General features: G+C 43.2%; 1 protein-coding gene across 2 annotated transcripts in view; it reads right to left on the minus strand.

Annotated features, from left to right (window-relative positions):
- LOC138663234 (oocyte zinc finger protein XlCOF22-like) overlaps positions 1-17852 on the minus strand; it is a 233026-nt gene that overhangs the window by 203980 nt on the left and 11194 nt on the right. For both annotated transcript variants that reach the window (XM_069749393.1, XM_069749399.1), the window contains exons 2-6: positions 11095-11241; positions 10792-10971; positions 10586-10709; positions 10405-10502; positions 10116-10206 (exon numbers count right to left, since the gene is read on the minus strand). In XM_069749393.1, coding sequence (XP_069605494.1) covers positions 10116-10206; positions 10405-10502; positions 10586-10709; positions 10792-10971; positions 11095-11241 — 640 coding nt within the window. The remainder of the gene's footprint in view (positions 1-10115; positions 10207-10404; positions 10503-10585; positions 10710-10791; positions 10972-11094; positions 11242-17852) is intronic.

Raw genomic sequence — 17852 nt, forward strand, 5'->3', positions numbered from 1 at the left:
ACCCGATGGGTGCTTTCAGTATACCCGGATGCCGTTCGGTTTACAAAAAGTCCCAGCTACCTTCCAAAGGGCTATGGACTGGATACTATTCCCTCACACGAAGTACACCACCGCTTACTTTGACTACATTGTAATCTTCAGCATGGATTGGGGAAGTCACCTGCAGAAGGTCCAGGCAGTACTGGATGCAATGAGGAAGGCAGGGTTTACTATAAACCCAAAGAAGTATGCTCTCGGAAAAGAAGAAGCGAAGTACTTGGGCTCCATCATTGGAAGAGGCGAAATAAAGCCACATATAGACAAAGTGGAGGCAATCCAAAAGTGGCCGCTGCCGATTACCAAGAAACAGGTTAGGGCGTTTCTGAGAATTGTGGGATATTATGGGCAAATAATCTCGAATTTCGCCATGATAGCAGCACCCGTGATGGATCTGCTTAAGTGCACAAGGACGTCGATGGTCAGGTGGTCCTCTGAAGCAGAGATGGCATTCCAAGAGTTGAAGCTCACCCTGTGCAGACAACCGGTCTTGGTAGCATTGGATTTCACTAAGGAGTTTGTGCTCCAGATGGATGCCTCTGACATTGGGGTGGGAGCTGTGTTGTCCCAGGAAATAGATAGGGATGAACATCCAGTCTTATAGGTAAGTAGGAAGATCTCCTCCTGTGAGAAAAACTATGCCATCGTTGAAAAAGAGTGATTGGCCATAAAGGTACTACCTGCTAGGCCGTAAGTTCAGGCTAGTATCAGATCATGCACGACTGAGATGGATGAGGGAAAGGAAGGAGAAGAATTCTGGGTGACTAGATGGTTTTTCGCACACCAGGATTTTATTTTTCATGTGTAGCACAGGCTAGCGAAGTTGCATGGAAACGCAGATGCCCTGTCGGAAGTCCCCTGCTTTGCCAGTGAAGGTGCCCAAATTCCCGACTTTGGGTAGAGGGGGGATATGAACAAAGTCATTGGTAAAGTAATGGAAGGGAGATATGGGTCACTGCACTTAATGGCGGCAGTGATGTAAAACCAGAGTATTTTCTTCCAGCACACTGTGTTGTGAGGGTTAAGCTACATATACATATATGGGCTGGTTTTATGTGAGCTTCTATAGAGTGGGTGCTAAGATGCTCACTTTACCTCCCCCTGCACTGCTGTGTACTGACAGGACCTGTGTGATGTCAAAATCATGTGGCCAGTCACATGATGGATAGGAGTCACATGGTCTAGGGTTTAAGAGGCAAGCTTTACAAGACAGAAGTGTACCTGCAGAGGAAACCATCCAGGAAAGTGTTTGTGCCCGTGTAGCAGGTTATGGGTCTGTACCGTAGACACTATACCCATGAGTGGGCTGAAACCGCTGGATAAGGACTGCGTTTTCTTCCATTTTTATTTTGCTTTTCTGTTTTGCCCATTTATTTTTCCCTGCTTGGTTTATGTTGCATCAATAAACCAAGCACGTTCTTAAGGAGACATTGTTCTGTTTATACCTTTGTGTCTAGCCGAGTGAGACGCACTACCACATAGAGTATTGTCAGATTCAAGAAAAGTTGTAAAATAATTTGTGAGGTCCATCTGTTTGCTATTCCCCTTTGAGAAAGTGAGAATTTGAGGTTTATATTTTGTGAAGAATTCCAAAATTATCACCACATAAAGTGAAACGTCAGATATGAAAAAAGAGCCCGGAATTCCTTTTGATCAAAACTGATTTATAATTTATGACGTAGAGTGAATCATGAAACTAAGGCTCGAGTCATGCCAACTCATCTCCTGCAGGCGTGATTAAATGTATATTACAGCCGTCAGCCACGCACAGCTTAGGCTAGCTTCACATTGCGTTAAAGCAGCCCGTTCAACAGGCTGCGTTAACGCAAGTGCCGAAATGTGATCGCGCTAGCGCAGATAAAGCTAGCAGATGCTCTATCTGCGCTAGTGGTGACGGACCCGGAAACGCTGCAGCTCGCATCCCATGGTCCGTCACTCAATGACGGCACATCGCTAGCGCACGTCCATTTTGGGCGTGCGCTAGCGATGCGTCCAACATAGGGCTTAATGACAGCGTTAATGGACTGCGTTACACCGCGTTATGCCGCGATATGTGAGATACAGGTGCTTCTCACAAAGTTAGAATATCATCAAAAAGTAAATTTATTTCACTTCTTTAATACAAAAAGTAAAATTCATTATGTAGAGTCAATACAAACAGTGATCTATTTCAAGCGTTTATTTCTGTTAATGTTGATGGTTATGGCTTATAGCCAATGAAAACCCAAAAGTCAGTATCTCAATAAATTGGAATACTTTATAACACCAGCTTGAAAAATTCTTTTCAAATCAGAAATGTTGGCCTACTGAAATGTATGTTCAGTAAACGCGCTCAATACTTGGTCAGGGCTCCTTTTGCATCAATTACTGCATAAATGTGGCATGGCACGGAGGTGATCAGCCTGTGGCACTACTGAGGTGTTATGGAAGCCCAGGTTGCTTTGATAGCAGTCTTCAGCTCGTCTGCATTGTTGGGTTTGGTGTCTCTCATCTTCCTCTTGACAATACCCCATATATTCCCTATGGGGCTAAGGTCAGGCAAGTTTTCTGGCCAATCAAGCACAGTGATACTGTTGTTTTTAAACCAGTTATTGGTACTTTTGGCAGTGTGGACAGGTCCCAAGACTTGCTGGAGAATGAAATTTCCATCTCCAAAAAACATGTCGGCAGAGGGAAGCATGAAGTGCTGTAAAACTTCCTGGTAGATGGCTGCGCTCACTTTGGTCTGATAAAACACAGTGGACCTACACCAGCAGATGACATGGCTCCCCAAACCATGACTGATTGTGGAAACTTCACACTAGACCACAAGCAGCTTGGATTGTGGCCTCTCCACTCTTCCTCCAGACTTTGGGACTTTGATTTCCAAATGAAATACAAAATTTACTTTCATCTGAAAACAATACCATGGAACACTGAGCGACAGTCCAGTTCTTTTTTTTCATTGGCCCAGGTAAGACCCTTCTGGCGTTGTCTATTGTTTCTGAGTAGCTTGACACACAGAATGCGACACTTGTAGCCCGTGTCCTGGATACCTGTATTTGTGGTGGCTCTTGAAGCAATGACTCCAGCAGCAGTCCACTCCTTGTGAATCTCCCCCAAATTTCTCAATGGCCTTTTCTTAACAATTCTTTCAAGGCTGCGGTTATTCCGGTTGCTTGTGTAACTTTTTCTACCACACTTTTTCTTTATACTCAACTCTCCATTAATATGCTTGGATACAGCACTCTGTGAACAGCCACCTTCTTTACCAATGACCTTTTGTGGCTTATCCTCCTTGTGAAGTGTGTCAATGACTACCTTCTGGACATATGTCAAGTCAGCAATCTTCCTCATGATTGTGGATCCTACTGAAAAAGACTAGGGGACCTTTTTAAAGCGTAGGACACATTTGCAGGTGTTTTTTGTTCATTCTAATTTACTCAGATAATGACCATCATGTTTTCATTGGCCGTAAGCCATAATCATCAACATTAACAGAAATAAACACTTGAAATAGATCACTCTGTTTGTAATGACTATCTAATATAGGAGGTTCACTTTTGTATTGAAGAACTGAAATAAATTAACTTTTGGATGATACTCTAATTTTGTGGGAAGCACCTGTATATCATGGCACAGTATAAAAATGATAAAAGGGAAACTCTGCTGTTATTGTACAGAAATTCACACTTGCCCTCACTGCACATTTAATAATGTCGATCATAAAAGTGAAGTTTGGCCAGAAAGACTGGACCTGATCTTGTAGGGACCATATGAGCACATTCAGCAACACAGAAGGTAGATTCATCCAATAAGATTTCAAGGATCTAGAAAGCCAGCAGCATCATTACCCTCCGCTTTCTCTTACAGGTCCATTATAATATTTTTCTTCAAGTGATTTTCTAGCATGTCAGCACATTCTACGTACACTGTCACTTGGCTTTATAGTTTACGTATCTGGTCAGGTAATGGTCACCAGCTTTCACAATTTCACAAAGTAATTTCAACATTTCCAAATGGAGGAGAATTTTGTGGTCTAGAGGCAAATTGGTGATCATACGATTGTGACACGGGCGGACTACACCACCGATAAAGCAGCTACAGCCGGTGACTAAAAAGAATCTGTGTAAAGAAGAAGAGTCGCGGTCTGAATGGAGCTCTTAGGGTGGAGATGAAACACCGGATTACGTACCGGTAATGCTCTTTTATAGAGCCACGACAGCACCCACTTAAGAGAGGGGATCCACCCCTTAGGAACAGGAAACCCTATGGAGAGATTAAAAGGGGCGGTCCCCCTCGCTCCCACAGTTGGGTTACAGAGATTGAGAGGAACCGCCCACCAGTATTAGTAGGCAATCCAATATTATCATTTATCTTTAGTTAACATAAATATAGCTAACTACAAGAACCATTCACCCTTATCAGTGCATCTATGAAAGAATAATAATTATTAGGGAGGGAAGTGAAGGGGTGCTGTCGTGGCTCTATAAAAGAGCATTACCGGTACGTAATCCGGTGTTTTCTCCTCGCCACGACAGCACCCACTTACAGAGATAGTCATTTGGGAGGGATCACCGTGTTAAGGACTGATCTACTGAAGGACAAGTCAGATGAGGAAGACAAGTCCAATCTATAGTGACTATAGAAAGTAGTAGGGGAAGACCAGGTTGCGGCCTTACATATCAATTCTATTGGAACCTCCGCTCTCTCAGCCCAGGAAGAAGACATCGCCCGGGTAGAGTGTGCATTTACAGTCTCAGGAGGGTTCTCTCCTCTTGCTAGATAGGCCAAGCGAATCGTATCCCGAATCCACCGGGATAATGTGTTCTTCGTTACCCCAGAACCTTTTTTGTGGCCCTGGAAGGAAATAAAGAGAGCCCTGCTCTTCTTCCAGAGACTAGTCCTATCTAGGTATGCTATTACAGCCCTTTTTACATCTAAAGTATGGTATCTTTCCTCTTCCTGATTTGTAGGGTTACTATAGAAGGAAGGAAGGAAGATTTCTTTACTTTAGGTAAGTAGGAAGGATCTGTCTTTAACACAATCCTATCCTGGAATATTGATAAAAAAAGAGGGTCTACCGATAATGCTTGAATATCGCTTAGTCTTCTGGCTGATACTAAAGCAACAAGAAAGGCTGTTTTAATAGATACAAATTTTATGTGGGCCGAGTGCATTGGCTCGAATGGTTCCCCTGTTAGGGCTTCTAGGACTAAATTAAGATCCCATGGTGGTATGTGGGGAATTTGGATCGGTTCTGTTCTTTGGCATGCTGAAATGAACCGTGCTACCCATTTGTCTCCTGCAATATTGTGACTATATAGGGCTCCTAGAGCCGACACCTGTACTTTTAGCGTACTGACTGACAAGCCTAAGTCACGCCCCTTCTGGAGAAATTCCAAGTTAGCGGAAATAGGAATTTCTCCTGACGGAGCTGTAGGGTAGAAAGTTAGGAATTTTTTCCATATTCTTACATATGTGGTTGTTGTAGACCTCTTTCGACTAAGTAAAAGGGTATCAATCAACCTCTCTGAAAAACCTCTAGGTTTTAATAGTTGCCTCTCAAACACCAAGCTGTCAACCGTAGGCCCTTCACATGAGGGTGGTTGAAAGGACCCTGAGAGAGAAGGTCCTGAGTCTCTGGAAGAATCCACGGATCTGAGACAGACATGGCTCTGAGGCAGGAAAACCATGGTCTCTTGGGCCAGAATGGTGCTATCAGGATTATGTTCGCTTTGTCTTCCCGTATCTTCCTGATTACAGTTGGAAGGAGTATTAATGGAGGAAATACGTAAGCTTGCCGGAATGTCCATGGAACTTGGAGAGCATCCAGGATATCGGGGTTGTCGGAGAGGAATAATGAAGCGAACTTTTTGACCTGTCTGTTGTCTCTCGTTGCGAAAAGGTCTATGTCGGGAGTGCCCCACTTCCTGGCGATCATCATGAAGATACGCCGACTGAGTACCCACTCTCCTTGATGGAGAGTGTGACGGCTGAGGAAATCTGCCTTTGAATTGTCCACTCCCCTGACGTGTAGTGCGGACAACGAAAGGAGATGTTTTTCGGCTATGGAAAGAATGTCGTTTGCTATGGACATGAGAGCTCCTGATCTCGTTCCTCCTTGATGGTTTATATATGCCACAGAAGTCATGTTGTCTGATAGTATTCTCGTGTGAGTTCCGTGTAACTGTGGAAGGAATTTACATATGGCATTATAAACCGCTTTCAGTTCCCTTTCGTTAGACGAATCATCTGACTCACTAACAGCCCATTGGCCTTGAACTATCTGGTCCTCTAGATGTGCACCCCAACCAGTAGGACTGGCGTCAGTAAAAATTATCTTGGAAGGTTTAATTACCCAAGGGACTCCCCCAACTAGATTATTCGGCTCTAACCACCAATAGAGGGACTCTATTACATTTGATGGGAGGTTTAAACGACTACTTAAATGGCTTTGAAATTTACTTTCCTCCTGTAAAATTAAATATTGTAACTGCCTAGTGTGGAATTGAGCCCATGGAACCGCCGGAATGCACGACGTAAAGGAACCTAAAAGGGACATACCATCCCTAAGGGAGATTACCGGGTTATTAATTACCGACTGTACCTTTTTTATTATAATGGACTGTTTGGATTCCGGAAGGAAACATCTTTGACATTCAGAGTCTAGGATAAGACACAAGAAAGTTTGACGGGTTGTTAGAGATAATCTGGATTTTTCCCAGTTAATCAACCATCCTATTTCCTGTAGGGATGAGATTGTGTCAGATAGACGCTGATTACACTGTGAGGGGGAGTTCCCAACTACCAGAAGATCATCTAAATATGGAATTATGAGTATCTTTTAATCTTAAAAATGACATCACTTCCGACATTAATTTAGTAAATACTCTAGGAGCTATTGACAGTCCGAAGGGCATGGCCGTGTATTGAAAATTATGTATTTGCTCATTAATCATTATTGCCACACACAGATACTGCTGGTGTTCAACATAAATTGGTAGATGATAGTATGCATCTTTTAAGTCAAGGACGGCCATAAAGCACCCCGGAAATAGAAGTTTAATCGCGGACCTGATTGATTCCATCTTAAAGGTCTGGTTTTCTAGAAAGATGTTCAGCTTTTTTAGATTTATTATAGTTCTATATGATCCGTCAGGTTTTGGGATAAAAAAATAAAGGGGAGTAAAAACCTTTTCCCCTCTGATGATACGGGACTTCCACTAATACTTTTTTGGAAAGGAGATTAATTATTTCCTGTTCCAAAAACTGTTGTTGAGATTGAGACTTCACAGAAGTCAACAGGAATGAGTCCGGAGGGACTCGGGCAAATTTTAACTTTAAGCCTGAGGTTATGAGACTAGTTGCCCAAGAGTTGGAAGTTACTGCACGCCACTGCGGGGCGAAAAAAGATAGTCTACCACCTACTGGTAGATCCGTACTAACGCGGTTTATCTTCCATCTTAAATGGAAGTTTTCCGAAAAAGGAGCCTCTTTGTTTGTTATCCTTATTTGCCCAGCGGTCTTGGTTTTTGAAATCCCTTCTCTTATTAAAGATAGGTTTCCGGAAGGCTCTCCTATAGGACGGAAAATAGTTATTAGGGAACCCCTTTTTTCTTTCGCCCGCTTTGGTGAGGATCTCATCTAATTTTGTACCAAAAAGGTACTCACCCTGGCAAGGAAGGCCACATAATTTTGTCTTTGTCTGGGCGTCCCCCTTCCAGCCTTTTAGCCACAGGGCTCGACGAGCCGCGTCTGTTAGGCCAGCTGATTTGGCAGCCAATCTGATCGAGTCAGCAGATGAGTCCGCTAAGAACGCCGTAGCGCCTCTGATTAGGGGTAAGGAAGAGATTAATTTCTCTCTAGATAGTCCTCCTTTTAAACCTTCCTCCAGGTCATTAAGCCAGACTAGCATGGACCTCGCAGTGCATGTAGCCGATATGGCCGATCTAAATGCCCCTGAACATGATTCCCATGCTCGTTTTAACAAGGTATCTGCCTTACGATCCAGTGAGTCCTGTAAGGAACCCGAATCTTCTACGGGGAGTAAGGATTTTTTGGATGTGGATGTAACCTCTGCGTCTACCTTCGGAGCTTTGGCCCAGATAGACATGTCCTCATCCTTAAAGGGATAACGTCTTTTTGACAAAGATGGTAAACCTCTTTGCCCTTGGCTCTCCCATTCTTTTTTAATTAACTCTTTGATTGGAGTTATAACAGGAAAGGTAGGCCTCTTCTTTTCTGACAATCCCGCAAACATAATATCCTGCGGTGTTTTAGGATCTTTACTGCTTTTAATACCCATGGTGTTACATACAGCTTTCACCACATTATCTATACTCTCCGTAGGAAAACATGTATCTTGTTCCCCTTCTGAGGAAATATATTCCAGAGAGGCATCCGTATCTGCTTTGTCAGAAGAATGATCTGACCTTGGCGAACTATACTTCCTGCTCCTAGAATTAGGAATACTTTCTGTACTATGGAAAGCCCGTAACTCGTCCCTAATCGTCTGTCTGATGTCTTCGGATCTTACAGAGGCTTCTTCCCGTACCGTCATCTCTATACAGACATAACACATTTTCTTTGTATAATTATCCGGGAGGGGCTGGGTACATAAGGCACATTGTTTGTGCTTTGATTTTTCCAATCTTTTTGCCTAGGGTATATAAATAAGAGGGGCCATAATCAGCTTAATAGGGAGGGTATACACTCACCCCAGTGAAGCAGATGATCAAAGGTACCGGCCGTGGAGGAGGAGATGTAGGCACAGGCTGAGATGAAGATCAGTCAGACTTCTTCTCTTTAGCACTTTTTGTGGAGGATCTTCTTCCGCTGCTTGCGCTGCTGCGAGGGAATTTGGCTGTGTCCTCTGAAGGCACCGCTGAGTCCTGAGGTGGCGTCGCCATGCTTGGACGCCGAGGAATCAGCGCTGGAGCGTTTTAATGCTGGGCGACGCCATTTTCTTCCTGTTGAACCCGGAAGTACTCACCACTTCCGGGTCGCGGCCATCTTGGATCTCGTGCTGCACTGCCCGGCGTCATCTCTCCTCTGCTCCCACACTGGATGCATGTACCTGGCCTCCAGGGGAGCGAAAATGGCAGCAATACCCCCGCAATTACCGCCAGCAGTGGCGCCGCACTCCGGGGTATAAACTTCTGCCGCAGGCTCGCCTGATGCATCCTCCTGCCCGTGACCCATGCAACCTGCAGCCCTGGCCTCACGTAGCCTGCCAGCGGAGGGGGGAAACTGAAGCCAGGACCCCCGACGCTGCTTCCAGCACTGGAGCCCCTGCCGTCCTCACAGGTAAACCGCACAGGCGGCATCCAGGCTAGGCATCCTCTTCTCCATTGGGTTCCCTTAGGAACAGGAAACCAACTGTGGGAGCGAGGGGGACTGCCCCTTTTATTCTCTCCATAGGGTTTCCTGTTCCTAAGGGGCGGATCCCCTCTCTCAAGTGGGTGCTGTCGTGGCGAGGAGAAAAAAGGCATATATGATTAAAATGAGCAAACCTTTCATATAGAAGTTATCCACAGTGGTACCTGATGAAGACAGCGGCTTGCCATTGAAACGTGTTGTTGATAACTTCTATATAAAAGGTTTGCTCATTTTAATCATATATGTCTTTTTTATCTCCACTCTTAGCACTCCATTAAGACCGCGACTCTTCTTCTTTATTCATTACCTATCCCTCTGTGAGGGTTCGCAGCTGGAGCTGCAGTGGTGGAGCCATTTACCTTTATCCCCTTGAGGACCTGGGGTAACGTGATCTTCAGGACCTGCGGTGACGTGGTGCTCAGTGCGGCTGTGCGTGGCTCTCATCAGAGAGAATAAAAGGGGCGGTCCCCAACTTCCCCGAAGCACACGGATTGCTACACCATAGTTCCGAGTTCTTCCAACATCAACTCACACCTATCACAAGGGTTATGCAGGGCCTGCATAACCCTTAAAGGTTAGTAGGCCTTTGGCTATTCATATGCTAATTCAATAACACATTGTTCCAACTGGTACCGCTCATGTGAGCTCCTCTAACCTTTTATTTTGCATGAAAAGAATCTGTGACTTCTCTATATTTAGTGATTATGATTACTGCTCACCTGGGTAGTCATATGTAGGAATCTCCTCTTTACACCGCTCATCACCCCTCACATATGTCTCTGTAGTATTAATATGGGTCAGATCTTCACCCTGAAACAAATATTGTAAAAGTCACAGACAGATGGAGAAGTCACATCTATGATCAGCTCTAATCCTACCATCTCCACCGTTCTCATTACACAAGTATAAAACATATAATACTGGTGGATAAAACAAGATTGAGCACAAGACCTTCACAGCCGTCTACACATCATAGGGGAGATCTCATGACTTCTTCTCTCCATCTACCTGATGATCCTGAGGAACATTGGGATCTTCTTGTTTACAGTCCTGTGGAAGAAGAGGCCGGGGACATCTCTCTGGTATTGTCCACTTACTGGATAGATCTGGAGGAAACACATACAGGGACTGAATTCATTCTTTATATACAGATAATTATAGGCTGTGTGTATTTAGTCCTGTCTATTACCTGGCGATGTGAGGGGCTGGGGAACCTCCATCATGACGTCCTTATACAGATCTTTGTGTCCTTCTAAATACTCCCACTCCTCCATAGAAAAATAGACCGAGACATCCTGACACCTTACAGGAACCTGACACATAGAATGATACCATCATCCCCCGATCCCTTCATAGTGTTACTGTATAATGTCCCAGCACTCCCAGCAGTGTCACCTCTCCAGTCAGCAGCTCAATCATCTTGTAGGTGAGTTCTAGGATCTTTTGGTCATTGATGTTCTCATGTATCAGGGGATGAGGTGGAGGCCCCGTGATTGGGTTCAGGGGTCTTCCCCATCCCACAGACACAGGGTCCTGACAGCGATCACTAGAGGTGTTCTTCACTACTGTGTAATCCTGGTTATGGAGAGACACATTAATAAACCTCACTACAGACATTTCCAGAGTCCTCACCTCTCCAGTTCTGTCCATCTGTTATTCCCATAGATAAGAATGATGTTCGTCATCAGAATCTCTCACCTCTCCAGTAAGCCGGAAGAGGATCTCTAGGGTAAGGTGTAATATTTTCTCCGCTATCTTATCTCTGTCCATATCCAAAAATGGGTAACTCAGAAGAATTTGCTTATATAGAAGATCTTCACTGAGAGGATCCGATATTCTAGAGACCTGAATGAGAAGATGAGCCAACGTAACATTGTAGTAATCAAATTATTGGAGATAATAAGGGAAACATATCAAGAGATAGAACGTGTATATGTTGTATTCTCCACTCTTGCATGGAGTGGAACATAGGTTGAATTGCTGACTAACACATCTCCTCCATGCTACCAATCACTGGCTATGTTACCCACTGCTTTGGGAACTGATTAGCTGAACGAATAACAAGTTTGTTGGGACTGAGCAGGAAATGGAGAGACTGGCGGGGACCCAAGAAACAATGCTATATTTTATTATTTTACAACATTTAGTTTTTTCCCTGACATCTACTAATAAAACCTATATATTTTAGGCCACAGACAACAAGCAGTTTCTTCCTCGGAGTCGGCAGCTGAATACGTTCCTCATAGACTCATCTTCCATAACGCTAATTCTCGTCTCATTTACCGACACTGGAATCGGCATTAGCAATACTGCAGGAGATATTCATTACACGTGACAGGAGAAATAACTACTTCATGATGAGGATGACATCTTCATCTTCTACTACAGCTCTAGAAACATATTTGTCCAGAGTCGGTCACTGACTCCATCACCACCGGCCGTCTATATGAAGGTTTCCCGTCTTCCCAGCACTGTAATCTTCTCGTTGCTCGGGTGGTCTCCGAGTATTTGTGACTGCTCGGAGATTAAGCTTTTGTTGACTCAGCTGCATGATTTACAGCTGCTAGCCATTCTGAGTACATGTGGGGGTTGCCTGGTTGCTAGGGAGTCCACACATGTAATCATGCTGACTAGTAGCCACAAATCATGCAACTGCGGCAAGGACAACTAAATCTCTGAGCCGTCACAAATACTAGGAGACCACCCGAGCAACGAGTATACTCGCTCATCACTAATTAGAGCGGATACTATGAAGCTAAAGTGACTAAACAGACTTTCTGTCACCTCCACAAAGGGGCACTTTTCCGTGTTCGTCAGAACTGTCCGAGGATTATTAGAGGTGATAGTTTCCCTGTGGATATTGGGGTCTTAACCTGCTACAGTCTCCCAAAAGGTTAACTGGCATCTGTAACTTCAATGTCTTTCTATGAAGCTTCTTCTCTGAACTTTCTTCCTCTGTTTTTTGCCGTATTTCTATTACTCTCCGCAATCAAGAATGTATTAAGGCCTATATAAATAAGAAACTCTAATTCTGTGTTTCCAGGATTCTTCTTGTGGGAATTGGCTAGAGAATAATGGAGCCTCCAGCACCGACCTCCACCCGCAGAGCCGCACTCCACATAGAGAATAATGGAGCCTCCAGCACCGACCTCCACCCGCAGAGCCGCACTCCACATAGAGAATAATGGAGCCTCCAGCACCGACCTCCACCCGCAGAGCCGCACTCCACATAGAGAATAATGGAGCCTCCAGCACCGACCTCCACCCGCAGAGCCGCACTCCACATGGAGAATAATGGAGCCTCCAGCACCGACCTCGGAAAATACTAAAACCCTATGTGTCATATTTGTTTATACCTATGCCTATGGTAGATTTTACCTATGGTAGATTTTTTTAGTCATATTTGTCTATACCTATGGTAGATTTTTTACAGTGTGCGGGAAATCAGCGATTCCGCAGAATTAATGAACATGTTGCTTTTTTTTCCGCGATTCGTTTTTTTCGTTGAAAAAAATTGCAACATTTGCACAAGTTTTGCGGATTACATTGAAATGATTGGGAACCATATGTAAGCGTTTTTTTCACGTTTTTATCGCAAAAAAAACGCGAAAAATACTGAACGTGTGCACACAGCCTTACAACTCCCTTCTCTGTGTACCTGAACTGAGAGAGGGAGGGGAATGTTTTGAGTGAGATAATATTAAGGCTAGGTTCTCATTTTGTTTTCGGGTGAGCGCTAACAGACAGCGTTGCACGGCAAAATTAACGCCGTGCAACGTGTCCGTTAGCGCTCCCATTGCCAGCAATGTTAAAGCGCATTGCTAGTGCGTGCCATTTTCGGCACGCGCTAGCGATGTGCCGTTCTTTTGTGGTGCGCCTCGGACGCTGCTTGCAGCGTCCGAGGTCCGTTCCCCGCTCTCGGAGATCGGGGATCTGCGCTAGCGGGGACGTTTAACGCGACTCCTAAAAAGACATTGCGTTAGCGCAATCCCCTAGCGCTTAGCGCTAAACGGATTGCCCTAACGCAATGAGAACCTAGCCTAATATTGTTTACCTTGAGATAGTTTATAAACCCTCCTCTCACACATCCAGTACCCTAGCAACCACAGAATGCAGTGGACATGCTAGCTGGGGCATATCTTAAGGTACCGTCACACCCAGCAACTTTGCAACGAGAACGACAACAATCTGTGACGTTGCAGCGTCCTGGATAGCGATCTCGTTGTGTTTGAAACGCAGCAGCGATCTGGATCCCGCTGTGCCATCGCTGGTCGTCGCTGAAAGTACAGAACTTTATTTGGTCGCTAGATCGGCGTGTATCGTCATGTTTGACATCAAAAGCAACGACGCCAGCAACATTTTACATGGAGCGAGAACAATAAGCGAGTCACCGTTACGTCACTGGATCGCTCCTGCATCGTTCTGCTGTTACAGTGTTTGACGTCTCTACAGCGACGCTGCAGCGATCTAGTTTAGGTCGGATCGTTCTCTATATCGCTGCTGCGTCGCTGAGTGTGACTGTACCTTACTAAAGTCAAGCTGCAACATCAGGCTCTCCCATCATCACTTTGGTAAGTATTACGAATAACGGTTTTAAGCTCCGTTTTTTTTATTGGAATTAGTTCATATTAGTACAAGAATGTTATCTTCCAAGTTTCATTAGGATCTTTTTTGGGATTCAGTCTTTATACACCATATTCTACCATACCTATGCCTATGGTAGTTTTTTTTCTAAAGTTGAATGTTTTTAATCTATTTTTCCTTTCTACTTCACTCTATTTAAAAATAAATTAGCGGAGGTTAAACTTTAATTGCGTTTTCAACAAGGCAAACCCATACATTTCTATATAGTAACTTTAAATTTGAAATAAACACTGAATCCCTAAGAAGATCTTGATGAAACTTTGAAAATAAGTTTGTCATTAATATGAACTTTTTCCAGCAAGAAAAACAGAGCTTAAAAATGTAATTCTGTTTTCAACAATGTTAATTCATACATTCCTATATAATAACTTTACATTTCAAATAAACAGTGAATCCCTAAGTATATCTTTATCGAAAATTTTTGCCTTAAGGTACCTTCACACATAACGATATCGTTAAGGATATCGTTGCAACATCACGCTTTTTGTGACGTAGCAACGATCCCGCTAACGATCTCATTATTGTGTGACAGCGACCAACGATCAGGCCCCTGCTGGGAGATCGTTGGTCGTTGGGGAATGATCAGGACCTTTTTTTGGTCGCTGATCACCCGCTGTCATTGCTGGATCAGCGTGTGTGACGCCGATCCAGCGATGTGTTCACTTGTAACCAGGGTAAATATCGGGTTACTAAGCGCAGGGCCGCTATGGGGGCCAGAAAAATACGGATTACACACGGACCAACAGTGTGACTTGCGAGAAATACGCAGCGGTGTTCTATCGAAAAGCTTGAAATTAAGTGCGGTGTACAGTAAAATCACACTGACAGGTTAGAATAGAATAGCTAAAATAAATGTCTACACATAGTATAGGGATGTGTGTATGTATATATATATATATATATATATATATATATATATATATATATATATATATATATATATACACACACACACACACACACACACACACACACACACACACAGGTCCTTCTCAAAAAATTAGCATATAGTGTTAAATTTCATTATTTACCATAATGTAATGATTACAATTAAACTTTCATATATTATAGATTCATTATCTACCAACTGAAATTTGTCAGGTCTTTTATTGTTTTAATACTGATGATTTTGGCATACAACTCCTGATAACCCAAAAAACCTGTCTCAATAAATTAGCATATCAAGAAAAGGTTCTCTAAACCAGAGGTCCCCAACTCCAGTCCTCAAGGCCCACCAACATGTCATGTTTTCAGGATTTCCTTAGTCTTGCCCAGGTAATAATTGCATCACCTGTGCAATGCAAAGGAAATCCTGAAAACATGACCTGTTGGTGGGCCTTGAGGACTGGAGTTGGGGACCTCTGCTCTAAACAACCTATTACCCTAATCTTCTGAATCAACTAATTAACTCTAAACACATGCAAAAGATACCTGAGGCTTTTATAAACTCCCTGCCTGGTTCATTACTCAAAACCCCCATCATGGGTAAGACTAGCGACCTGACAGATGTCAAGAAGGCCATCATTGACACCCTCAAGCAAGAGGGTAAGACCCAGAAAGAAATTTCTCAACAAATAGGCTGTTCCCAGAGTGCTGTATCAAGGCACCTCAATGGTAAGTCTGTTGGAAGGAAACAATGTGGCAGAAAACGCTGTACAACGAGAGGAGGAGACCGGACCCTGAGGAAGATTGTGGAGAAGGACCGATTCCAGACCTTGGGGAACCTGAGGAAGCAGTGGACTGAGTCTGGTGTGGAAACATCCAGAGCCACCGTGCACAGGCGTGTGCAGGAAATGGGCTACAGGTGCCGCATTCTCCAGGTAAAGCCACTTTTTGAACCATAAACAGCGGCAGAGGCGCCTGACCTGGGCTACAGAGAAGCAGCACTGGACTGTTGCTAAGTGGTCCCAAGTACTTTTTTCTGATGAAAGCAAATTTTGCATGTCATTCGGAAATCAAGGTGCCAGAGTCTGGAGGAAGACTGGGGAGAAGGAAATGCCAAAATGCCTGAAGTCCAGTGTCAAGTACCCACAGTCAGTGATGGTGTGGGGTGCCATGTCAGCTGCTGGTGTTGGTCCACTGTGTTTCATCAAGAGCAGGGTCAATGCAGCTAGCTATCAGGAGATTTTGGAGCACTTCATGCTTCCATCGGCTGAAATGCTTTATGGAGATGAAGATTTCATATTTCAGCACGACCTGGCACCTGCTCACAGTGCCAAAACCACTGGTAAATGGTTTACTGACCATGGTATTACTGTGCTCAATTGGCCTGCCAACTCTCCTGACCCGAACCCCATAGAGAATCTGTGGGATATTGTGAAGAGAAAGTTGAGAGACGCAAGACCCAACACTCTGGATGAGCTTAAGGCCGCTATTGAAGCATCCTGGGCCTCCATAACATCTCAGCAGTGTCACAGGCTGATTGCCTCCATGCCACGCCGCATTGAAGCAGTCATTTCTGCCAAAGGATTCCCGACCAAGTATTGAGTGCATAGCTGAACATTATTATTTGATGGTTTTTTTGTTTGTTATTAAAAAACACTTTTATTTGATTGGATGGGTGAAATATGCTAATTTATTGAGACAGGATTTTTGGGTTATCAGGAGTTGTATGCCAAAATCATCAGTATTAAAACAATAAAAGACCTGACAAATTTCAGTTGGTGGATAATGAATCTATAATATATGAAAGTTTAATTGTAATCATTACATTATGGTAAATAATGAAATTTAATATTATATGCCAATTTTTTGAGAAGGACCTGTATATATATATATATATATATATATATATATATATATATATATATATATATATATATATATATATATATATATATATATATATATATATATATATATATATATATATATGTATGTGTATATATATATATATATATATATATATATATATATATATATATACATATATATATATATATACATACATATATATATATACATATATATATATATATACACACACATACACACACACACACACACTAGATGGTGGCCCGACTCTAACGCATCGGGTATTCCAGAATATGCATGTCCACGAAGTATATTGCCCAGCCATGTGGTATATTACCCAGTCATGTAGTATATTGCACAGGCCACGAAGTATATTGCCCAGCCACGGAGTATATTGCCCAGCCACGTAGTGTATTGCACAGCCCACGTAGTGTATTGCACAGCCCACGTAGTGTATTGCACAGCCATGTACTATATTGCCCAGCCACGTACTATATTGCCCAGCCCACGTAGTATATTGCCCAGCCCACGTAGTATATTGCCCAGTCACGTAGTATATTGCCCAGTCAAGTAGTATATTGCACAGCAACGTAGTATACAGCACAGAGCCACGTAGTATATTGCCCAGCCCACATAGGATATTGCACAGCCATGTACTATATTGGCCGGCCACGTACTATATTGCCCAGCCCACGTAGTATATTGCCCAGCCACATAGTATATTGCCCAGTCACATAGTATATTGCCCAGTCACATAGTATATTGCACAGCGACGTAGTATATTGCCCAGCCAGGTTTGTCACATTTAAAAAAAAAAAAAAAATATTATATAATATTATATATATATATATATATATATATATATATATATATATATATATATATATATATATACATATATATATATATATATATATATATATATATACATATATATATATACATATATATATATATACATACACTCACCTTTCTGCCTTTCTGAGGGCCCCTTGTAGTCCACGGCAGCTTCCGATCCCAGGGTTGGTATGAGCGCAGGACCTGTGATGACGTTTGGG

This window comes from Ranitomeya imitator, chromosome 2, assembly GCF_032444005.1.
Source record: "Ranitomeya imitator isolate aRanImi1 chromosome 2, aRanImi1.pri, whole genome shotgun sequence".
Classification (NCBI taxonomy): domain Eukaryota; kingdom Metazoa; phylum Chordata; class Amphibia; order Anura; family Dendrobatidae; genus Ranitomeya; species Ranitomeya imitator.